At 46.5% G+C, this 24,098-nt stretch overlaps 1 protein-coding gene and 1 non-coding gene across 3 annotated transcripts in view; both read left to right on the plus strand.

The window, feature by feature from the left end:
• The window catches only part of COPZ1 (COPI coat complex subunit zeta 1), a 28,143-nt gene extending 5,715 nt beyond the window's left edge, over positions 1 to 22,428 (plus strand). The window contains exons 2-9 of one of the 2 annotated variants that reach the window (XM_015151888.3): positions 10,565 to 10,633; positions 12,552 to 12,633; positions 13,592 to 13,683; positions 16,023 to 16,078; positions 18,351 to 18,428; positions 18,584 to 18,635; positions 20,206 to 20,244; positions 21,059 to 22,428. In XM_015151888.3, the coding sequence (XP_015007374.1) occupies positions 10,565 to 10,633; positions 12,552 to 12,633; positions 13,592 to 13,683; positions 16,023 to 16,078; positions 18,351 to 18,428; positions 18,584 to 18,635; positions 20,206 to 20,244; positions 21,059 to 21,106 (516 nt within the window). In that variant the 3' untranslated portion in view covers positions 21,107 to 22,428. Of the gene's footprint in view, positions 1 to 10,564; positions 10,634 to 12,551; positions 12,634 to 13,591; positions 13,684 to 16,022; positions 16,079 to 18,350; positions 18,429 to 18,583; positions 18,636 to 20,205; positions 20,245 to 20,273 lie in introns of both variants that reach the window. The other variant, XM_077954443.1, reaches the window with a different exon arrangement.
• On the plus strand, positions 7,219 to 7,317 carry MIR148B (microRNA mir-148b). The gene has a single exon (NR_032420.1). It is a non-coding gene; the product is annotated as a microRNA mir-148b (primary transcript).
• Positions 22,429 to 24,098: the final 1,670 nt, after the last annotated feature.

Genomic DNA, 24,098 nt, shown 5'->3' on the forward strand with positions numbered 1-24,098 from the left:
TCATAGGTTTTATTTTTCCTAATCCTCTCTGGATTCACTTTCAGAGTGCTTCTCCAGTGCTTTACAGACTAGACTTCTAATTCTGTAATTTCTCTTACCTTAATATTTTAAAACCATGACCAAATCCCAAATTCTAAGCCTCATGCAAAAATCAGGCCATCCAAAGTGCACAAGGATATGAGTATATATGGAGGAGGAAACTATGCGGAATACGTCAATGACTTTAAAGGTTGATATTGCTCCTTGGCCTTCGCTTCCTGAATCATCTTAATGGGGCTTTTGTTAAATTCCTTTGGCACTAACAGTAGAGGTACTTGGCCTAAATGCCCCCCTCCCCCTGCTCTGGGCAAAGGTATCAATTACATTAAGCCCCTAAAGCACTCCCATCTCGTTCCTGGCAGTCCCTTGTGCCCCTCTCCCAGCTGCGTCCTTGCTGGTGCCTGGCCCCTCCATTTCGTTAGGAGAAGCAATCTCCTCGTTCCTGCGCTGTGGAGATATATTTCTCAGCTAGGGCGCGAGCTGTGCCAGCACTGCCCCCGGTGAGGTCCCTGGCAGCAATAAAAATTTTTATTGTGATTATGTTGGTGTCGGGGTGTCCATCTGGGTTATTGCACACCTAGTTTAATTGATTGAAGTTTAATTTATTGACACTTCAAATTAAATGATCAGAATAAACTGTGCTGTTACTCTGGCCGGCTTGTTTTAATGGTTGATTGCTGGAAGCAGACCTCGGCTTGAACTAAAACCCCCAAAGAGCAATTGATGCTGCTTCTAACTCTCCCCATGTCTTGCCCTCCAAGAAGACCTTGTTATAGATTTCCGACGTATTTATATATATTTTTCCCTCTCCTTCACAGTGGTGGGAAAGAGTTGGTCCCTGGCAAGGTATAAATTATATCAAAGATCTAGGGGAGCTGTCACATGGTCAGAAGAGGAGGAGGGGGCCTCCATGTGAAGAAAACCAGACCCTTGAGAAGCTAGGTCAGCCTTGGGAGGCAGAGGATGAATGCAATTATCCAGGTATTTGAGGGAGCCTAGTGGCAGGTTTAGGGTCTTTTTTATGTAGATACTTGCTGCTGTTTCTTACTTTACTCCATTGACATGACTTGGTTAGAGTCTGGATGTTGACAAGAAAACAGGTTGTGGAAAGGGAAACTAGAGGAGCAAATTAGATGGAGCAGGGATAAAGAATCAGTACCTATGTACCCACTTGTGCTGGAGTAATTAGGAAGAGGAAAGGCAGAGTGCCCAGGGGACAGCTGATGAAGATGGATTGGGAGAATGAGTCCATGCACTTGTAAGATGCTTGTGCTTACAAGGGCCCTCTCACATTCTGTCCTTCCTGTTTCTGGGCAGAATAGGTTTCCTTACATCAGATTATTAGGGGGATCTCTCCTGGCCTTACATTCCCTAGCCTGTGTCACCTCTTCTGGTGTTTGACCACACCCATCTCTTCAGGAAGTCCTTCCTGTTGTGTAATCTAAGTTATATATGCTGCAGATGAAGCCTGCTTTTTTATTCGGCTTTTTATTTTCTCACTCTCTTTTTTTTTTTTTTTTTTTTTGAGACAGAGTCTTGCTGTCATTGCCCGGGCTGGAATGTAATGGCACGATCTTGGCTCACCACAACCTCCACCTTCCAGGTTCAAGCAATTCTCCTTCCTCCGCCTCCCGAGTAGCTGGGATTACAGGCGCCCGCCACCATGCCTGGCTGATTTTTTTTTTTTTTTTTTAGTAGAGACGGGGTTTCGCCATGTTGGCCAAGCTGGCCTCGAACTTCTGACCTTGTGATCCACCCATCTCGGCCTCCCAAAGTGCTGGGATTACAGGCGTGAGCCACTGCGCCCGGCCTATTTTCTCACTCTCAATGCAGATATCCCATCCATAGCCAATTGCGCTGGATAGCTCGGTCAACTAATTTTCTGCAACTCCTTTTCTGTTGTGTAATTTTAGAGGGGGACTAAAACCAGAGGAGAATAGGGCAGTTTTCCTTTAGGGGTTGATTTGGGGGCATAAATAGACTGAAAGATAACACAGAGGCTGTCAATTCAGTCTTTCAGAGACTAGCTTTTTGTTTTCAGGAGCAAAAGCAGGGGGCTGTGGGGGGATAAATCATGATACAAATCGTGACCGAGGACTCATCAGGAATGGATCTAGCCCCGTTTGAGTTTTTTCCTTTTCTGAGTGATATTTAAGTGAGGGCCCCTGGATTACCAAACTGAGAAGGCAAAATGTTCTAATGGTGCTCTCAGGCCTCAGGTCTGGAGTTCAGTCTGATTTCTCCTTATTCAGTTCATCTCTCTTCCCAGCAGTACTGCTTTGTCCCTCATTTCTGTGATTCTTTCACTTCCATGATAGTTGAAGAATTAGGGACTATGTGACCCCTGGGTAAAAAATTCTCCAGCAAGTCCGGGCATGGTGGCTCATGTCTGTAATCCCAGCACTTTGGGAGGCCGAGGTGGGCGGATCACGAGGTCGGGAGTTGGAGACCAGCCTGACCAACATGGTGAAACCCTGTCTCTACCAAAAATACAAAAATTGGCCGGGCGTGGTGGCGTGCGCCTGTAATCCCAGCTACTCAGGAGGTTGAGGCAGGAGAATGGCGTGAACCTGGGAGACAGGTTGCAGTGAGCCACTGCACTCCAGCTTGGGCGACAGAGTGAGACTCCATCTCAAAAAAAAAAAAGATTCTCCAACAGACAGGCTTTCTGAGTTTTGAGAAAGAACCTGAGACTTTGCATTCCTAAAAAGCTTAGGGTTTGGTTATCTTTGTCCTGCCCATTTCACAGTCACCAAATTCAGCCATTGAAAGCTGGAGGTGGCCGGGCATGGAGGCTCATGCATGTAATCCCGGCACTTTAGGAGGCTGAGGTGGGTAGATCACCTGAGGTCAGGAGTTCGAGACCAGCCTTACCAACATGGCAAAACCTTGTCTACTAAAAATACAAAATTAGCCAGGTGTGGTAGTGGGTGCCTGTAATGCCAGCTATTTGAGAGACTGAGGCAGGAGAATTGCTTGAACCTGGGAGGTGGAGGTTGCAGTGAGCCGAGATTGCGCCATTGCCCTCCTGCCTGGGCAACAAGAATGAAACTCGGTCTTAAAATAAAAAAAAAGTAGAGAAAAAAAAAAGAAAGCTGGAGGGGGTGTGGTTGCTGACCTTTATTGCCCCTGCTGGCTGTTAGTTTTCTCAATCATATTTATTAATTTATGAAGGCCACACACACATTTATTGAAGTCATTACTGGGTGCCAGGTAGAGTAGAGGGGGTGATTTACAAAAGTATTACTCATTTCCCCTCTTTTTCCTGCTCCCTCCACACCATCTTATTATATTCAGAGAGAATCTCACTTAATTCTAAACTCGACTCTATGAACTCTTTGAAATCATAAAAAAATTGTTTATATATATATGTATATATATATTTTTTGAGACAGTCTCGCTCTGTCATCCAGGCTGGAGTGCAGTGGTGCGATGATCTTGGCTCACTGCAACCTCCATCTCCGGGGTTTAAGCAATTCTCATGCCTCAGCCTCCTGAATAGCTGGGATTACAGGCATGCATCACCATGCCCAGCTAATTTTTTGTATTTTTAGTAGAGACAGAGTTTCACCATGTTGCCCAGGCTGGTCTCGAACTCCTGAGCTCAAGCGATTTGCCCCCGCATTGGCCTCCCAAAGTGCTGGGATTACAGGTGGGAACCATCATGCCTAGCCATGAAATAAAAAAAAAATTGTGAATGTATTTTGCTGGGAATAAGGGCCATAGATTTAATTGGTTTATCAAAGGGGTCTGCTGTAACTCAAAAAAGGCATTAACCTTAACTGATCTAGATCAAGCCTCTCTCTCATTCTCTGATGAAGAAGCCGAATCTCAGAGAATGGGAAAACTTGAGTTAATGACTGATTCTGATTATAACACAAGTATTGTAGCCAGACGTGGTGGTGCATGCCTGTAGTCCTAGCTATTTGGAAGGCTGAGGCGGGACACCTTGAGCCCAGGAGTTCAGGTCCAGCTTGGGCAACATAGCAAGACCCTGTCCCTATGAGATGGATTGTAGGAGTTTAGAGACATTTTCTCCTGTAATATCAAAACTCTTGTTGACTGTGCTTTACATGTTTTGGGTCTGTGTCAGATAGGAAGATTGTAGGTGTCTCTTCCTCCAGTCAGTTCTTCCTGAGTCATGTGTTGAGTTTTTTCTTTATAACCAATATTTGGTATCATGTCAGCTGGGTAATATTCTGTGGTACCAGCGGCTCCCACTCTTTCCTGAGCTGTGCTTTTTGAATCTAATCTTGTTTGTATCCAGAAATAATTAGCAGGGTGGGGTGGCATGTACCTGAGTCCCAGCTACTTGGGAGGCTGAAGGGAGAGGATTGCTTAAGCCTGGGAGGTTGAGGCTGCAGTCACCTGTGATGGCACCACTGCAGTCCAGCCTGGGCAACAAGAAATGATAATAATATTAATAAATCTGATATAGGCTGCGTGTGGTGGCTGATGCCTGTAAGCACTATGGGAGGTCGAGGCGGGCGGATCACCTGAGGTCAGGAGTTCAAGACCAGCCTGGCCAACATGGCAAAACCCCATCTCTACTAAAAATACAAAAATAAGCTGGGTGTGGTGGCAAGCACCTGTAATCCCAGCTGCCTGAGAGGCTGAGGCAGGAGAATTTCTGGAACCTGGGAGGCAGAGGCTGCAGTGAGCCGAGATCACACCACTGCACTTCAGCCTGGGCAACAGAGCAACACTCTGTCTCAAAAAAGAAAAAAAACATCTGATACCTAAAAACTGCTCTTCCCTGTCAAAGACTTTAGCTAATTCTTCTTTTCTTTTCATCTGAAGTCCATAGGATTGTGGCTGGCAAATTGGAGCCCTTAACCCCAGAGGAGCTTTTAATTTTAAAAAAGTTGGCACAGGCCCGGTGCAGTGGCTCACGCCTGTAATCCCAGCACTTTGGGAGGCCGAGGCAGGTGGATCACGAGGTCAGAAGATCTAGACCATCCTGGCTAATATGGTGAAACCTCATTTCTACTAAACAAAAATACAAAAAAATTAGCTGGTCGTAGTGGTGGGTGCCTGTAGTCCCAGCTACTGGGGAGGCTGAGGCAGGAGAATGGCGTGAACCTGGGAGGTGGAGCTTGCAGTGAGCTGAGATCGTGCCACTGCACTCCAACCCGGGCGACAAGGCGAGACTCCGTCTCAAAAAAAAAAAAAAAAGTTGGCACAGAGGCCAGGTGCAGTGGCTCACACCTGTAATACTAGCATGTTGGGAGGCCGAGACAGGCAGATTACCTGAGTTCAGGAGTTCGAGACTAGCCTGGGCAAGATGGTGAAACCCCATCTCTACTAAAATACAAAAAATCAGCCTGGCCTGATGGCAGTCACCTGTATCCCAGCTACTGAGGAGGCTGAGGCACAAGAATTGCTAGAACCCGGGAGACGGAGGTTGCAGTGAGCCAAAATGGTGCCACTGCACCCCAGCCTGGACAACAAAGTGAAACTCTGACAAAAAAAGGAATGTTGGCACAGAGTCAGGAAGTATACCTACTTAGCCATGTGGGGCTGGGAGTGGTATCTAGGAATTTCTCCTTCTAGTTTTTACCATCTTAGTTTTACTTTGTAAACAGGATTGAGAGGAGAGAATCTTGTTACAGTTTTTAATTCATCAAGACCCATTGCCACATCAGGGTAACCCCTTTTGGTATGGCCTTAAGGATTTTTTTTTTTGAGATGGAGTCTTGCTGTGTCGCCCAGGCTGGAGTGGAGTGGTGCGATCTCAGCTCACTGCATCCTCTGCCTCCCGGGTATAAGCGATTCTCCTGCCTCAGCCTCCTGAGTAGCTGGGATTACAGGCGTCTGTTACCACGCCTGGCTAAGTTTTGTAATTTTGGTGGAGATGGGGTTTCACCATGTTGGCCAGGCTGGAAGGATTTATTTTTAAAGTAGACAATGAAGAACTTTTTGGTGATCTCAGTCAGCATCTTTTTTTTTGAGGCATTCTCACTGTTTTGTGTAGCTGGAGTGCAGTAGCGCAATTGTAGCTCTCTACAACCTTGAACTCCCAGGCTCAAGCCATCCTCCTGCCTCAGCTTCCTGAGTAGCTGAGACTACAGGTGCATGCCACCATGCCTGGCTTTTTTTTTTTTTTTTTTTTTTTTTTAAGTTCTCACAGAGACAGGGTCTCACTATGTTGCCCAGGTTGGTCTTGAACTCCTGGCTTTAGTGATCCTCCTTTCTAAGCTTCCGAAAGTGCTAGGATTACAGACATGAGTCACTGCGCCTGGCCTCCAGATTCTTATTTGTGCTCTTTCAGCTCTGTAGCTAGCATCCTGTAATTCCCTCCATAAAGGCTTCTTGGTTTTTTCCCCTAAATGAATCAAATAATTCATCATAGTTCCCAGGTATCCTCTATCGTCCCCAAACACTATTCCCCTAGTCTTCTGGTGGCTTACTAAGATCTTACCCCAAAGGGTTCTCTTACTATATACATTGTGAACAGACTTAATTCAGTTATTTTTCAGGGCCCATCTCTACTAGTTTGTCCTACAAGACACACAAATAGCTTTTATCCAGAGCTGCCTTTGAAAAATATTTTTGCTAATGACTATAATCCTGTGGAAGCTGCAGGTCACCAAGAAGGCCCACAGGGGGCAGCACTGGGAATGACTCTTCCCCTCTAGTCCTCTATGTGCTAGGGGAGAGGGTTCTTGGAGATGTTGATACTTTTCACCAGGCTTTAGAAGCTCCTGACTGAGGCCCAGCACGGGGGCTCATGCCTGTAATCCCAGCAGTTTGGGAGGCCAAGGCAGGCAGATCATGAGGTCAGGAGTTCGAGACCAGCCTGGCCAATTTGGTGAAACACCGTCTCTACTAAAAATACAAAAATTTGCTGGGCGTGGTGGTGTGCACCTGTAGTCCCAGCTACTCGGGAGGCTGAGGCATGAGAATCGCTTGAACCTGGGAGGCGGAGGTTGTAGTGAGCCCAGTTTGCTCCACTGCACTCCAGCCTGGGCGACAGACTGAGACTCCGTCTCAAAAAAAAAAAAAAAGAAGCCCCTGAGATCAAAGATTCATTTGCAGCAGCCTAGTTGCTTGTTCTGTGGTGTTTCACCTGTCTTGAGGACAGCATTCTTGTTTTCTTGATAATAAAAACATAAATACATGAAAATCTGCCTAAGTCACCCAACCTCCCACAAAAACAATCTGCCTATACCTCATTTCCAAGCACGATTAGCATTTGAGGTGAAGTTCTGTTATACACTCAGGCTGTGGCTCTCTGAAAGTCAGTGCATCACAGAACTTTGTCTCGAAAGCTTTCTAGCAGCTACCCATTTTGGGAGTGGGAGGGAAGAATAGACCTTTTTAAATTCTTTCAATGTGGCCCTAAGCTGATAAGGTCTTTCTCAACAGTCAGCATTTAATGTGTTACAAGGTCAAGCCTAGTCCATTGTCCTGGAAGCCCATTTCTCAGTAGCTGGGAGTTATTTATAAACTTGCCCTTTGCAAAAACTTAAAATGAAATTACATTATCAGTAATGACTTCTGGGGCCTTTAAACTGGCTAGTTTTATGGCATAGCCCTCCCCACTCCTGAGAGGTAAAAGCCCCAGGCTGAAGTGGAACCAGCTGCAGTCAGGAGGTGGCAGGAGAAGTAAAGAAGCTGCTGGCTCCAGCTGTAGCAGAATGGAGAATTGAAGCGGCATTTAAGCTCCTGCCTAAATTCTCAGCTTTATTTAGTATGCTTCCTCCTTTGGAAATTTGAAATGACCAGCCTTTTCTGTAATGCCTTCTTTCCCTTTTGAGAGCTCCAGTAAGCTCTGTGTCAAATCTAGTCTTCATCCTTGTCCTCCTTAGCCTGTCTTTTATTCTTCCCAGGAAGATCCAATGTTTCTATTTTTGGGGTTTCTTTGATAATGTCTTCTAGGAAGCCAGTGAAAAGAACCAGGAGCAGAACCCAGGGATATGTTCTCTCTTTGCCGGTGTGGCTGTCGTAGGCACTCACACCCTGTTGGCCACAAAGGACATTGACTGACTTTCCCAGTTGGCTGGTGGCCATTAGGGCTTTTCGTTTCTTTGGGTTCTAGGGATGCCAAACTCTATGGCTGCAAGAACCAGTTTCCTATGCCAGGTTAATGCCCAGCTTAAACTAATGGGCAGCTCTCTAAAGTTGCTATGAATGTGGATGGAGGAACAGGGCCAAAGAATTCCAGGAAAAGGTTGTGGGAAAAAATGATTTTGTCTAAATTTCCTTCCTTTTGGATTTCTTTTGTTCCATTAAGAAAACTCATTCCCATTGTTGTCTCCCTTTTGGAATTGAGGACCCAAGTTGTTACAGAACTGAGCCTGCTTTAAGGGAAGATCTTTCTGTGAGGAATTAGGAGTTAGGAGGGCTGCTTCTACTTGTGACCTTTTAAGACTAGACTCTAGAGGACTTCCCTCCACTAGGCAACAAAGTTCTTTAATTTGAGAGAGGAGTTACTCATGCCTTGTTTATTCCAGAGTGTTTTGTATACAGGATGGGCATCTCTAAGGAGGGTTTATCAGAGGAGGAATAAAGTTGGTAGTAATATCACCCAAAGTGGCCACATCAGAAAATCCACTTATATGTGGAAGTCTAATTATAAGTAGTCCCCTAGATGCACACTGCATCAAGATATTTTAACTTTATTCTCAAACTTCCTTCATTCTCTCAACTGTTCACCAAATATTGAGAGTTTAGTATGTGTCAGGCATTGTTCTGGACAAATGCGATAAACCAGCAAACAAAACAAAAATTGCAGTCCTCAAGAATTCAAGTAGGGAAAACTTATGTTCCTCATCAGCTTGTTGTCAAAAGACTGGGTTCCTTTTACTCCCATTCTGAACTGCCTGCCCCCCTCTGCACCCACAAACAGGGTTGATTCTTTGCATGGAACCATAAACCTCCTGAAGCCTCATGAGACAATTTATGTTTGTAGAGGCTACAGTTTCTGGGTTCTTGGCAATGATTCTTTCCTCCCCACTCTTGGATCTCTGTCAAACACATACTTTTGTGTTTGGCTCCTGTGAGGACTGTGGGTTTCTTAAATAAGGCCAGGAAAGAGGTAGCAAAGCAACAGTCTTGTCTCATAGCACAAGGGATATCAATGGTAAGTAATGTTGATTAGAAGGTCAAAGAATGTAGGCTGGGCGCAGTGGCTCACACTTGTAATCCCAGCACTTTGGGAGGCCTAGGTGGGAGGATTGTTTGAGCCTAGGAGTTCGAGACCAGCCTGAGCAATATAGTGACACCTTTTCTCTTAAAAGAAAAAAGAAAAAAGAAAGTCAAGGAATGTGAGGCTGCAAATACCTCTCATGCACACATCACTGTCTCCCCTCACTTTTGGTTTTTCTCTTCAATCAGAGATGGGGTTTCACTCTGTCACCCAACCTGGAGTGCAGTGGCACAGTCATAGCTCGGTGTGGTCTTAAACTCCTGGGCTCAAGAGATCCTCTCAAAACAAACAAACAAACAAACGAAAAAGAGATCCTCTCACCTCAGCCTCCTGAGTAGCCAGGACTGTAGATGCACACCACCACACCTGGCTAATTTTTTTATTTTTGTAGAGATGGGGATCTCCGTATGTTTCCCAGGCTGGTCTTAAACTGGCCTTAAGCAATCCTGCCTCAGCCTCCTGCGATTTTTCTTCTCCTAGTTAGCTGGCTTCCTGGAAGTTGCAGGGGTAGAGGAGAGCACCAGACCACCACAGCTTTTGCAAGTGACATACTTACAGTTGAAGAACCATGAAGATTGAGGCTGTGATTCCTTATTTGATTCTTGGTAGTGGAAAAAAAAATTACCCCTCTTGCTCACTCACTCTAGGCCCCAGAGTGTTTCTCAGATCATTTTGTCACTGCTTCTTAACTCCCCCAAAATTCAGATTGGCTTTTGTCCTTGGAAGTTAATTGGTAGTGTTAGTTAAGGTATAGTAGAAGAATTGGAAGACATAGGAGAGTTTTTGGAAGATGGCTGTCTTACTAAGCTGCATTGAGAACTGGTGTGCCTGTGTGTGTGTGTGTGTGTGTGTGTGTGTAAACGCTCTTTTCCCTCTGCTCAGTGTGTGGGTGGTTTAGGGAAGACTTGCTTTATGTTTCTGCATTGCCACTGCATTCGGACTGCAGAAACTTCCAAGTATACTAGGACATTCAACCCTATTTTCAAATGGCCTTGTTCAGTGCCTTTTAATTAATCTGGTCACATTCTATAACCGCCTGTACATGGGAGAGCAGGAAGGGAGAGGGTAATTTGGAAAATAACTGTACCATAATATTTGGAAATAACAGCATGACTTCTCTTGATTAAGCCCCCTGTGCGTCAGAGAAACTGTTTCTCTGATGGTACTTTGGAATCCTTTGTTTAAATGCTTTCTCAGTTTACTTACCCTCGGTCTTTCTCAATGGGAAATATCAAAATCTGACCATGTTGAGGTAAGGGACTTACAGAGGTACCTCTGTATCCCCTTGCAGCCCCAATGGGACTAGGGGAAGGTATCTGGTTTACCAGTGGTGGTGGGAGCCTCAGGACTGAAGGTGTGTTCGTATCTCTTCAGGAACCTTCCCTGTATACTGTCAAAGCCATCCTGATTCTGGACAATGATGGAGATCGACTTTTTGCCAAGGTGAGATTCCCTTTTGAATTAGTTTAGGAACAACACAAAGGCTTATTCTGAGATTTGAATCTTGGGACTGATCCCCTATTAACTCATGTTGCTCAGTAGTATAATTTTGAGAACACTTCCATCTTTTTTTTTTTTTTTTTTTGAGACAGTCTCGCTCTGTAGCCCAGGCTGGAGTGCAGTGGCGCGATCTTGACCTGGGCTCACTGCAAGCTCCGCCTCCCGGATTCACGCCATTCTCCTGCCTCAGCCTCCTGTGTAGCTGGGACTACAGGCGCCCACCACCGCGCCCGGCTAATTTTTTGTATTTTTAGTAGAGACGGGATTTCACCGTGGTCTCGATCTCCTGACCTCGTGATCTGCCCGCCTCGGCCTCCCCAAGTGCTGGGATTACAAGCGTGAGCCACCGCGCCCGGCCTTTTTTTTTTTTTTTTTTGAGATGGAGTTTTGCACTTGGCGCCCAGCCTGGAGTGCAGTGGCACAACCTTGGCTCACTGCAACCTCTGCCTCCTGGGTTCAAGCAATTCTCCTGCCTCAGCCTCCTGAGTAGCTGGGATTACAGGCACACACTACCACACCCGGCTAATTTTTTGTATCTTTAGTAGAGACAGGGTTTCGCCATGTTGGCCAGACTGGTCTTGAACTCCTGACCTCATGATCCGCCCGCCTCGGCCTCCCAGTGTTGGGATTACAGGTGTGAGCCACCATACTCAGCCTGAATTCTTCCATCTTATCTTGCCTACTCCAGATAAAACCTGTTTTCTTTTGTCCCTTTGTTGTACTGCTGCCCTGCTTACTGTCCTCAGACTTTGACCTCCTTTGTTGTCAGCATCAGATTAGGAAAAAGCTTTGATACCTTGGTTCCTAACAAAGCAGTATGTAGATGCTAAGAGGCAGTCTGCCCATGTCCATCATTCCTGTCCCCTTCTCTTCTACCATGTCACCCTGCCTGGGTTTTTCCAGAGAATTCTCTTGCAGTTCCAAGGTTCCATTCCTAGGTCTATAGTCACCATCAAGCTTGTTACCTCCTGACTTTCCCAGAGTGATGTTTTCAACTTTGGATCTGTTGGAAGAAAGAAGAAAGGACACCCCTCTCTCCCTCCATATTCTCCCCCTCCTGTAGAAATTTCTTCTGTCCCTGGTGTATTAACTCCGGGCGAGCATAGCATAAATCAATCAGCAGGTAGAGATTAGTTTAGAATTCACCAGCTGTTCCTCCCTGTAATTGGATGTAACTATGCAGGACACCTTTTGAAACAGTTATCCAGTTACTAAATGCCAGACCTGTCATAGGTCTTCAGCTGACTGCAACGGATTAGCCCCTAAAGAGCTAGCGATTTAGCAGCCTGCATCTCCGCCCCCTTGCCAGGGAGAGCCTGGGAATGGGCTCAGTGGTATGCTGGATGCTTCTTTCAGCTTGCAGAAAAGAAAGCTAAGATAGACTATAGGGCAGGGTTTGCCTTTCTTTGGAGGAGGTTTTTGTAGCCTTTCCCCATGCCTCAGCTTCATACAGTGAGTGAGGGTCTATGGAGGTGTTCTGTGCTTCTAGTGTTTTTTGTGTTCTCTGGCACTGCTTCCTGACATGGGGTAGCTCCTAGGAAACACTTGATGAGAATGGTTTAGGAGAGGTCTAGATTGCAGACAGGCACAGAGCCTCACCGTAGGGCTGGTAGGCTTCTGCCTTCAGACAGTCTTAGAAATGTGAGGTGGGGTTGCTTATGGCAGGATCTTTTATTTATTTTTCTTAGATTACTCACTGCCCATTCTCTGCCTCTACAGTCCTTCCTTTTCCATGTCAGTATTTCTCCCTTGCCCCATGCCTTGAAGGAGAGAAATCCAAGATCCCAGGGCAAAGCATAGTCACTAATCATTCTGGCTTCCAGCTGTAGTGACCCAACCCTGTCTCCTTCCCTCTGACCAGTACTATGACGACACCTACCCCAGTGTCAAGGAGCAAAAGGCCTTTGAGAAGAACATTTTCAACAAGACCCATCGGACTGACAGTAGGTCATTTTCCTTTCACTACTCCCCGTGTTGTGGGGAACCATGGTGGAAAGGGGGTGGTAGCAGGGCTGCGGAGAAAGGATAAAATGACTCTGCCTCCTTTTTTTTTTTTTCCTTCCTCCCCTTGTATAATAAACTCTTCAGAATGTAATGGGGAGGTGAGTGTACCTCACGCGGGAATACCGTGCTGGAAGGTTGGCTGTTAGCTACCTGTCTAGTCCCTGGATTTATGAGCCTCACTTGACAAATTTAACTGCAGCTCTGCTTATTGTACCGCATCCATTAGGGCAGGTAAATGGAAGTCTGTAAAGGTGACCGCTCTGCATTTTCACCTCCGAAGGATCGACTAGTATCCTGTCTCATATACAAGGAGGGAAATAGGTATAGTGGGCAGGAACAGAGGATGGTGGTTAGAGAAGATACATTTAGACTCCCCCAAGTTTATGCTTCTCTTCTGCCACCACCCAAGAAGTGCAGATCATCTTCTGGCTTTGGAGGTCATTACAGTTGGCCTCACCTTAGCCCAAAACAGCTGGATACTAGGAATTCACGGTAATAGCTTTTTTTTTTTTCCTTTTTTTTTGAAATAGAGCCTTTCTCTGTCACCTAGGCTGGAGTGCAGTGGCACGATCTTGGCTCACTGCAGCCTCCGCCTCCCAGGTTCAAGTGGTTCTCCCATCTCAGCCTCCCGAGTAGCAGGGATTACAGGTGCACACCACCACGCCCGGCTAATTTTTGTATTTTTAGTAGAGATGGGGTTTCACCATGTTGACCAGGCTGGTCTTGAACTCCTGACCTTAGGTGATCCACGCGGCTCAGCTTCCCAAGGTACTGGGATTACAGGCGTGCAAGGTGCTGGGATTACAGGCGTGAGCCACTGCACCTGGCTGATAACTCCTTCTTTCCTACTTCCTCATCTCAGGCCACCCACTCTTTCTACTTTTTTTCCCCCACCAGGTGAAATTGCCCTCTTGGAAGGCCTGACAGTGGTATACAAAAGCAGTATAGATCTCTATTTCTATGTGATTGGCAGCTCCTATGAAAATGAGGTGAGAATCCCTACTACCCCTTTGCTATTTCTGATCCTACTTTCTAAACCACAGGCAGTACATAGCCACTGGTTTGGGGCCCTGATAGAGCCGTGTTCCTCTAGCTTCTGACCAAGTTAATGAAGTTGTCAGAGATCCCACCAGCCTCACAAACATGGCCCGGCAAATGAATCGCCTAGAAAGAAAGTTTTCCTAGATTGATCTTTTATATCCATTAGGAAACATCATATATGTTTTAATACCCTTCCCTGAGTAGTATTTTTTTTTTTTTTTTGTTTTTGTTTTTGTTTTGAGACGGAGTCTTGCTCTGTTGCCCAGGCTGGAGTGCAGTGGCCGGATCTCAGCTCACTGCAAGCTCCGCCTCCCGGTTCTACGCCATTCTCCTGCCTCAGCCTCCTGAGTAGCTGGGACTACAGGCGCCCACCACCTCACCTGGCTAGTTTTTTGTATTTTTTTAGTAGAGATGGGGTTTCACTGTGTTAGCCAGGCTGATCTCGATCTCCTGACCTCGTGATCCGCCCGTCTCGGCCTCCCAAAGTGCTGGGATTACAGGCTTGAGCCATCGCGCCCGGCCCGAGTAGTATTTTTTAAGATGGATTTCTGAGGTATGGTCAAGATTGCAGGGAGATACTTGCTCCTTCTATGAAGGGTCCATACCTGACTGAGTTTGAGCCAATTAGCTAACAACCTGGGTCGTGTTGAAACCATACATTCTGAATGGGTCACTTGAGAAGACCTTGGGTATAGTCCTAACCTGCTTCCTATATACAGAAAAAGCTATTTGCCTCAGGTAGCAAATTCTAGGAGAATAGATAAATAAAAATAAGCCCCCAGATAATTTGAGGCAAAAGTCAAAGTTTGAGAAAGTCAACTCTTACTGAGCTCTTATTATTGGTATAAGTGCTTTTTGTAAAGTACATTGTTATTTAAACCTTGCAGCACTTCCATGAGTTGTAGGCATTAGTGCCTTTGTTTTACAAATGAGGAAACCAAACCATGAAGAACCATAAGAAATTACTTGTGTGTGACCATTGTGAAAACTACAAAAGTGGCAGTTTGATGTAGTTTAACCTAATAACTTTCTCAGGGTCACACATGTAGAAAATGGCTTAGCTTGGATTCAAACCCGTATCTGTCTGACTTAAAGTCCATGCTTTTTAAGAAATTTTGAGACATAGGCCGGGCGCAGTGGCTCATGCCTGTAATCCCAGCACTTTGGGAGGCCAAGGCGGGTGGATCACTTGGGGTCATGAGATCGAGACCATCCTGGCTAACACAGTGAAACTGCATGTCTACTAAAAATACAAAAAATTAGCTGGGTGTGGTGGCAGGCATCTGTAGTCCCAGCTACTCGGGAGGCTGAGGTAGGAGAATGGCGTGAACCCGGGAGGCGGAGGTTGCAGTAAGCTGAGATCGCGCCACTGCCCTCCAGCCTGGGCAACAGAGCGAAACTCCGTCTCAACAACAACAACAAAAATTAGTTGGGTGTGGTGGTGGACGCCTGTAATCCCAGCTACTTGGGAGGCTGAGGCAGGAGAATTGCTTGAACCTGGGAGGTGGAGGTTGCAGTGAGCTGAGATTGCGCCATTGTACTCCAGCCTGGGCGACAAGAGTGAGACTCTCAAAAAAAAAAAAAAAAAAAATTGAGACAGGGTTCTTGTTCTGTCTCCCAGGCTGGATTGCAGTGGTGCAGTCTTGGCTCACTGCAACCTCTGGCTCCCAGGCTCAAGTGATACTCCTGCCTTAGCCTCCCAAGTAGCTGGGACTGCAGGTGCCCACCACCATGCCGGCTAATTTTTTTTGTATTTTTTGTAGAGACGGGGTTTTGCCATGTTGCCCAGGCTGGTCTCAACTCCTGAGCTCAAGCAATCTGCCTGCCTCGGCCTCCGAAAGTGCTGGGATAGAGTCAGGGTCTAGACAGGGTCTAGATGTTACAGGTGTGAGCCACTGTGCCCAGCCAATTAAAGTCCATGCTTTTTACACTAACTCTACAGCCTTCCTGTCACCTCAGCTATTGCTTGGTTAATGATTTCTCTACCTAAGACATCAGGTAACACACATACAGTTGGTAAAGACATTGTAGAGGACTGTGACAAGAAAGTTCTGTTTATAAACTTTTGGCTAAAAGAGATGTTGAATTGTGGGATCATGTAGCAGAATTTATTTCTATGAGAAACCACAGGTCCTCTTCCTGTTGTGCTCTCACTTCCACCTTATGTTTTTGGTCCTTTGTGAAAGCCTGTGTCTTTTGATGTTTAATGAATTAGGAGGTTTTGTTTTTAGGTAGCAGCTTTCAGGGCCTTGAACCTTACCCTTCTGCCTCCTCTGTTTCCCAACAGCTGATGCTTATGGCAGTTCTGAACTGCCTCTTCGACTCATTGAGCCAGATGCTGAGGTGAGCAGGACATTCTTTTTTTTTCCCCCCAAGTTACGATGGAAACAGCAGGGCATTGTTGATTTCTGTTTGGGAGATAAAGTAACCATCTTCAGGCTCAGGGATTGTGGGAGATTGGCAAACGCTCCAGGGAGTTGATTTAGTTTAAGAAGTTGGGTTTTGCCAGGCGTGGTGACTCACGCCTGTAATCCCAGTACTTTGGGAGGCCAACGTGGGTGGATCACGAGGTCAGGTGAACCATCCTGGCTAACATGGGGAAACCCCGTCTCCACTAAAAATACAAAAAATTAGCTGGGCATGGTAGTGGGCGCCTGTAGTCCCAGCTACTCAGGAGGCTGAGGCAGGAGAATGGCGTGAACCTGGGAGGTGGAGCTTGCAGTGAGCCAAGATCACACCACTGCACTCCAAACTTGGCGACAGAGTGAGACTGTGTCTCAAGAAAAAAAAAAAAAAAGAAGGTCGGTTTTATTAATTCATAGTAATTCATGCTACTGGGGAGGACTGGATGGAGAGTATGTCCCTCCTATGGAATAATGATCTTACTAAGGAAGGGGACTGGGAGGGAGCCGAATCTTTACCTCTGTGTTTACTCTTGTAATCCCCTGTGGCCCTGTCAGATCTGAGCATCCTCAAGGTGCTTTCCTGGGCTTCATTCTTGACATTAGAAGTAGGGAAAGGGCAAGCATAAGGAAGTGTCCCAGATAGTATGTCATTCAGTACTTCGGGAATGGAAGCAACACTCCCAATTTTTTTTTTTCATTCTTTTTTTTTTTTTTTGAGATGGAGTCTCACTCCGTCATACAGGCTAGAGTGCAGTAGCATGATCTCGGCTCACTGCAACCTCTGCCTCCCAGGTTCAAGCGATTCTCCTCCTCAGCCTCCTGAGTAGAGTAGCTGGGATTACAGGCATGCGCCACCACGCCTGGCTAATTTTTGTATTTTTAGTAGAGATGGGGTTTTACCATGTTGGCCAGGCTGGTCTTGAACTCCTGACCTCAAATGATCCACCTACCTTGGCCTCCCAAAGTGCTGGGATTATAGGCATGAGCCACGTAGCCCAGTTTTTTTTTTTTTTTTTTTTTTTTTTCCACTTCTAGTCCTTGTTTTTTGCCTTCTATAGAACAGGAAGCACCCAGGCAGGAGGATTGCATAAGTCGAGTTCAAGACAAGCCTGGGCAACATAGTGCCCTGTCTCTGCAAAAAATAAAAAAATTAGCCAGGTGTGGTGGTACATACCTGTAGTCTCAGCTACTCAGGATGCTGAGGTAGGAAGATTGCTTGAGCCCAGGAGGTTGAGGCTGCACTGAGCTGTGATCATGCTGCTGCACTTCAGACTAGGCGACATAGCAAGACCCTGTCTCAAAAAACCAAAAAAAAAAAAAAAAAAAAACCAGGAAGCTTCTGCCATTTACCCTCTCCTCCCTTTCCACTTCCCCACTAGCCCTCTGTTAACCGTGTAGATGGGTAATAGAAGAGAGGTAAGTTACTTTTTCTGAAAACATCCAGGGCTCTGAACTTCATTCCCCCAGCAGCTCTCAAGTGAACCCAGTACAGACAGCCATCCAGACCAGAACAGCAGGCACTCTCAGCCCTGCAAACTCAGCAGGGTGAATGGCTCAGATTTCCTCAGGAAGGGGATGATTTATTTCTTATCCAGGTGAATGAATAGACTTCATTTCGGGTAATCTAGTGAAAGCCTCAAACTGACGGATGTGACAGGCCACATGCACCAACCACCGGATCTGAGGCTAGTGTATGCAGACCCTGCCCCCTCTTTGGGCTTCTTTTCAGGGCCTGAGCAGAGCTGGTAAGGGATAGGGAGAAGAGGGAACAGAGAATGTCTCAGGAGGTTTGTTAGAGCTTGAGTGCAAATAAGGTTTGCATTCAACCCCTCGCACCTCCGGCCACCTCCAGATTGAGTCTTAGCTCTGTTTATATTTTTTTCCACCCACTGATGTCAGTGTTTATGAGCAATGTTATGAGCAGCAGCATGGCAGGTAGGAAAGAAACAATAGCTGTGGATAATCAACCCCTGAATAGTCAGAAATTAACTGTATTATTTGAATCTCTTTCCATACATTCCTTATTCAGCAACCAAGAGTAGAAAGGGGTTTTGAGTGAACTAGCTAAAAAGTTCTTCACCTTATTTACTTCTTTGTGTGGTTGGTGGAGATGTTTATTGGTCTAGTTTAGGTTCCTCAATTCAGACAAGGTCCTAGGATTTCTTTCACACACAATTTGGTTTTTTTCTTCTCTTCTCTTGGGGACTCAGGAAAAATGTAGAAAAGCGAGCACTGCTGGAGAACATGGAGGGGCTGTTCTTGGCTGTGGATGAAATTGTAGATGGAGGGTAAGTTCTCTGACCTGCCTTGATCTTGGGTGAGGTAGTGGGATAACTGCCCCTGTCCTAAGTCAAGCAGGCTCAGCGGCCAGAGGTCCTGTTCCCCCACAGTGAGTTGGGCATTCGGGACAGAGTGAACAGTGATCTCTTCTTTGTTTTTGCAGGGTGATCCTCGAGAGTGATCCCCAGCAGGTGGTACACCGGGTGGCATTAAGGGTAAGCAGGAATGTGTTTCTCTGCATCCCCGCATCTATTCACAAACACCCTCCACAGCCAGACCTGCTGGATGTGTCTAGTAGTTGGGGCTCATAGGATACATAGAACCTTCTCTTTTTCTTTCAAATACATTCAGCCTTTCTCTTTCCTTCCCTTCTTATTGTCCCAAAGAAAGAAGAAGAAAGAACTTATTTCTACCCCTAATAAGGTACCTAACATCTCATACAGTCTTTGCACAAAGTGGACATTTAATACATATTTATTTAATAAGTGATAAAATAAACTAATATTTATGGTTTTGAAATTATAAAGGAACTTGAAGTTGGCTTATTTCCTTCTTGGAGATGGATCCAATCATCTGAGGCAGAAGAGTGTCTTTTTTGTCTTTTAAAGTGTTATATAGGACTGGGTGTGGTGGCTCACACCTGTAATCTCAGCACTTTGGGAAGTGGAGGCCGGTAGATCACAAGGTCAGGAGATCGAGATCAGCCTGACCAACGTGGTGAAACCCTGTCTCTACTAAAAATACAAAAATTAGCTGGGCGTGGTGGTGCGTGCCTGTAATCCCAGCTACTCGAGAGGCTGAGGCAGGAGAATTGCTTGAGCCTGGGAGGTGGAGGTTGCAGTGAGCCAAGATTGCACCACTGCACTGCAGCCTGGGTGACAGAGTGAGACTCTGTCTCAAAAATAAATAAATAAATAAATAAATAAAGTGTTACATAACTGAGGATGGTGCCTCTCCATCAGGAAGTACGTATTTGCCAGAACCTCAGAACCTCAGTCCTCTTTGGTGCTAGTGATATCAGAAAGGGGCCTCTGAGTTAACCATAGAAGGCCCCAGGTCAGCTGAGGAGATAATGGTGGATGCAGAGAGCCCACAAGCAAATTATACGGGTGCAGAGATGTCTGAGCAAAGCAAATTCTCCCCATTCACAGAATGTCCTGGCTCTGACCTCCACAGAGTGAAGGCTGACAGTGCTTGGTAATGGGAAATCTTCTCCCTTAACTGCTGTGGGCTCCATTTGCATAGTTTAATCTTCTCCTCTAACATATGTCTCTATGTGGCAAGAGAGAGGGTCCCCCCACCAACTCCCCCCTTTCTCTTCTCAGGCTGCTGTTGCAGCAGTTTATTTCTTCAAATTAACATGCTGTCGTTACCCATCAGGCTTTGCGGGATCCATTAAACCACTCCTGGCTCCCCCTCATCCTTTCCCTAGCAATACTGATACTCAGAGAAGGCCTTTTCTGACTAGAGAATCAGGTCCTCCACCCCCAAGTTAAGGGAGTTGAGGATCAGATAACCTGCTGGTTACTCGGAATGGAGTTAAATCTTTTAAGAAGTCCTCCTGCCTTAAAATGGAAGCTGGATGAAATGACCCTTTTTTGTTCATAGTCCCTCTGGCCAAGTAAAACTGTAGCTGTCCTAGTCCCCAGAAGGGACTGAGAAGTTCAGCGCATCTGCCCTTTGTTTCAGTTTAAAGGATTACTTTTTTCTTCTCTAATACCAGACTCCAATCAGGTCTTACTCCAGCTTTCTCCCACACTAAATGCTTGTATCTCTGTGCCATAGGGTGAAGATGTCCCCCTTACGGAGCAGACCGTGTCTCAGGTATGACTTTCTCCCTTCTTCCTTTCCAGATGGACTGCATCACTAAAGAGGCTAGAACAGCATTCCACCCATACCTCCCAAGTCTGAGTGAGACTGGAGACTCAAGACACATCTTTCTTGGCTCCCTCTTATTCCAGAGAACTGGGACTTATATAGCCAGCTACTCCCTACCCCTACTTCCAACTCCTTTCTTAGTTTCCTGTGAACAGTGGCTGTCAACCTTGCTCTGTACCCTTCAAACCTTCCTTGCCTGATGCCTCATTCAGTGATTTATTCCCCAGCAGAGGCTTGCCTTAAGCAGATGGTCTGTGTGCATTTGTGCATACACTCTCTCTTTCTCTTATTATTCAAATGAGGGCTAAGCTGGAAATGCATATTCTAGAATATGCAGGTTTTGCAGATCCATCTTGCTACCTTGACTGCAGATAGATTGTCTACCTGATGTAGGGGGAAGGGAGGGGTTCTGTTTTCTACCCGCTTGGCATTCTCACCAAGAAGTCCATCTGGATTTGTTACCCGTCTCCCACCCACCGCCCCTTTTAATATGTGTCCAGTAACTCCCAGTTTTTTTTTTTTTTTTCTTTTGTACCTCTTCTTTCTTCATCCCCCTCAGTGGATTTGTATTTTTTTGAAATTTTCCAAACAATCTGCTAGGGCCTTAGAGAGCTTCTTCCCATCTCTTTACCTTTGGGGATTTTCTATTCTCCATTCTTGTAAGGACAGGGAAGACAAGTGAGGGGAAGGAGATCCCCAGCCCTCATGCTTACCCTGCCCTGTCAGCAAGCTTTCCTCAACGCTGCTCTTATCTCTGCAGGTGCTGCAGTCAGCCAAAGAACAGATCAAGTGGTCACTCCTTCGGTGAAGATCCCACTGTTCCTGGCTCTTCATCCTCTTCAAAAAATTCGCATGTCTGCTGTGAATTTTCATCTAGTTCCCCAATCGATGCTCTCAGGGTCATCTCGGGGATCACAGGGATCCTTAAATCTCCATTCTGTTTGTGGTTGTCCCCCCAACCTCCCCTACACCCTCCCTATTATTTTTCATTCTTCTTGCAGTTCTGGGAGTAAAGCTCCCAGCATATTCAGATAATAGGGCAGGGGAAGCACCCTCTTTCTTTCTCGACTGGATTATGCTCACATGCTCCCCTGCCCTGACATTTTTGTAAATTCTGTGCCCTTTGTTGTAGCTACACTTCAGATTAAAGTAGGAGAAAGAATGTGCTGAATGTTTTCCTGCCTTTGCCTTTACCTGGACCTCATCCCGACACCCCAGCAAGGGGAGGGAAAAAGAGAATTCTTTACTATAGAACGAGTGGGGGTGGGGATGGGTAGGGATTTATCCAATCTAAGCCCTAGCCCCACTTACTGACCTCAGTGTTTTCTTCCATTCCTTCTTACTGCCCTGTCCTCTGCCTTGGAAAAGGTACTGGGAATAGTTCATAGGGAAGGGACAACATGGAAGAAACAGTGATTTAAATTGTATTGAATAGGGCACATAAAATGCATTCTCTACCCCGATCTGGCATATAGCTTCAAAACTGCCGTGGTGAGTGCCCGTCTCTTAATTAGCTGCCTTAACTCCACCCTTACTACCTGTGGGATCTTTGCCTGGTTTGTCTTCTCTGTGTCCTGAAGCAAAGCCAGTTCCTAAAACTAAAACTCCATTCTAGTCTTGGGAAGAAAACTTTCTACTCAGAACTGGGGAAGGAGTAGAACTTATGACTTGGGCGTCTAGGCTGTCTCTGTCCCCTCAACTCCCCGACATGCATTTACTCCTCTGCCTTGGGTCTACATTCGCTGCAGCCCACCCTCTCTCTGCTTCAGCCTTACACCCAAGCAGTGCGTCTGTGCTCTCCCTGTCTCTAGGTCGCTGAGAGAGGTGCTTTTCTTCATGAAACCTTTGGGATTTGGATTTCCCCAGGAAGATGGAGAATGGAATACTCACTCTTGGGTGTAATCTTTCCCCTAGACCCAGAACTTCCTCCCCACAAAAATGTCTTTAAAAACCTTCCTGAGACTTAAGCATTCTGCCCCACTTACTAACTGCCAGTTCTCCAACACTGAAGTGGGGCAGATAACTGGGCATATTTGAGGGGGCATCTTTGTGTAAAAGATGCATGGAGTCAGGAGATAGCCACCTTCATAAACTGCTCTGTGCAAAGAGGAATAAAACATTTTTTCAAAACTGCCTTTGTGTGATGTTTCTGTTTCTCTTCCTCTCTTTTTGGCAGCTACTCCTGTTCTTCCAGGCCCCCTCATTCCCCATCTTACAATATTTCTTCCCTCGTACCTCAGAGACTCTATAGCAGTGCCCCCCCATCCCTAATTTACGGGGCTGTTTGCCTCCTTGGCATCTCTCCGTCCCCTCGCCTGGAAATTGGCGCCAGGGGTGGGGTGGGGATGGTATTTTCTCAGTGGGAGTCCCAGGGAACTGAGTTCTTCCGCCACCACCCCCAAAGCCAGCTGCCTGCTCCCGCCTCAGCCATTAGTAACCCAGAGACGCGCACCTGCGTGGGGGCTCTCCTCCAGCCCTTGCTCCCTTCCTGCACCTCCCACTCCTGCTCTGAAACGGCGCTGAGCGGGTTATTTATCGGAGCCAGCGCTGCTCCAGAAGGTCAGGACGGTGGTGTAAATAACCTCTTCTCGCCATTTCCCCGTCCCTCCAGAGCCTGCTCCCCTCCCCCTCCTCCACCTTTATTCGCACAAATGAATGCGGCTGGGCTGGCGCAGCGCCTGGCCCTGCATCTTAATGGGGCGGTGAGCTCACAAGATGGATTTAGCTGGGGGTTTTATGGTTGCCGCGGCGACAGAATGCTTTGGTTTTCTTTCCCCCTTCCTCTGCAGGATTTTTAAGGAAGGGGGAGTGTGGGGAGCCTCTTCTCCACTACAGTTTGAAGGGTTTCCTCAGTCACCTCTGCCGCTCATAAAATGGATCCTGCAATTCCAGGATTAAGCAAGGGAGACCAAATTAGTATCTCAGATGGGAAAGGATGAGGGAAGGAAGGTAACAGGAATGGGGGAGTCTCTCCAGCATCAGAACATGAAACCCAGAGTTTTCCAGTCTTGCCTGCTCTTCTATGAAAACCTGACAATTAAGCTCAACAACTATGGGGCACCTGTGCATGGGATACTCCTCAGCAGGTAGAAAAGAATAAAACCTGGGTGTACCACGTCTGCCTACAGTCCTGCATTGAAAGTTGGAATGCAAGAGTTTGGATAAAGACTAGGTACTTCTTTTGTCTTTGCCTGTGTGAGCTGGGAAAAAGCAATACTCAGCCTTACCATCCTAATCTTCCTACTCACCACACAGCATTGACCTGGGGGAGGGGCAGTGTCAGTACCAGAGCTGAGTGGTGGTGATGTGTGATGGTGTGGAGCATGGAGTTCTATCCTGTTCTCAAACTTGGAATTCTCTGAGCTTCAGTTTCCCCAGCTTAGCCTGGGTTAAACTCCTGCCTTCTGTTTTCCAGCATGAATGGAACTTTGGTGCCCTGGCCTGCGCAGTTTTTTGGCCAGCAGGTTTTTTTTCAGGGCTATGAGTAAACACATCCCCAAGCACTGACTGAAGCAGAGCCTGGGAGCGGGGTCTGATTATTTCTCTTCCTTGGTTTCTTTCTGTCTGTAAGCCTCTGTCTTTCTGTTTGTGAGCCTTTCCCTCTTTCCTAGGGGATGCTGGGAGGCCCCTCCTCCCCTCTCCCCCCTTCCTCCCCTTTGGCTGGGAAAGTGACTACAGCCTGAACAGTGCCAGACACCTGCCTGCCAGATGTGGCGATTCCCCATTCTTTCCCCCACCCCTCTATGTCTATTCTTTCCCTACCCCACTGAGCTCAGGCAGAGGGAGCCCCCCCACAGGGT

The sequence above is a fragment of the Macaca mulatta genome, chromosome 11, assembly GCF_049350105.2.
Source record: "Macaca mulatta isolate MMU2019108-1 chromosome 11, T2T-MMU8v2.0, whole genome shotgun sequence".
NCBI lineage: Eukaryota > Metazoa > Chordata > Mammalia > Primates > Cercopithecidae > Macaca > Macaca mulatta.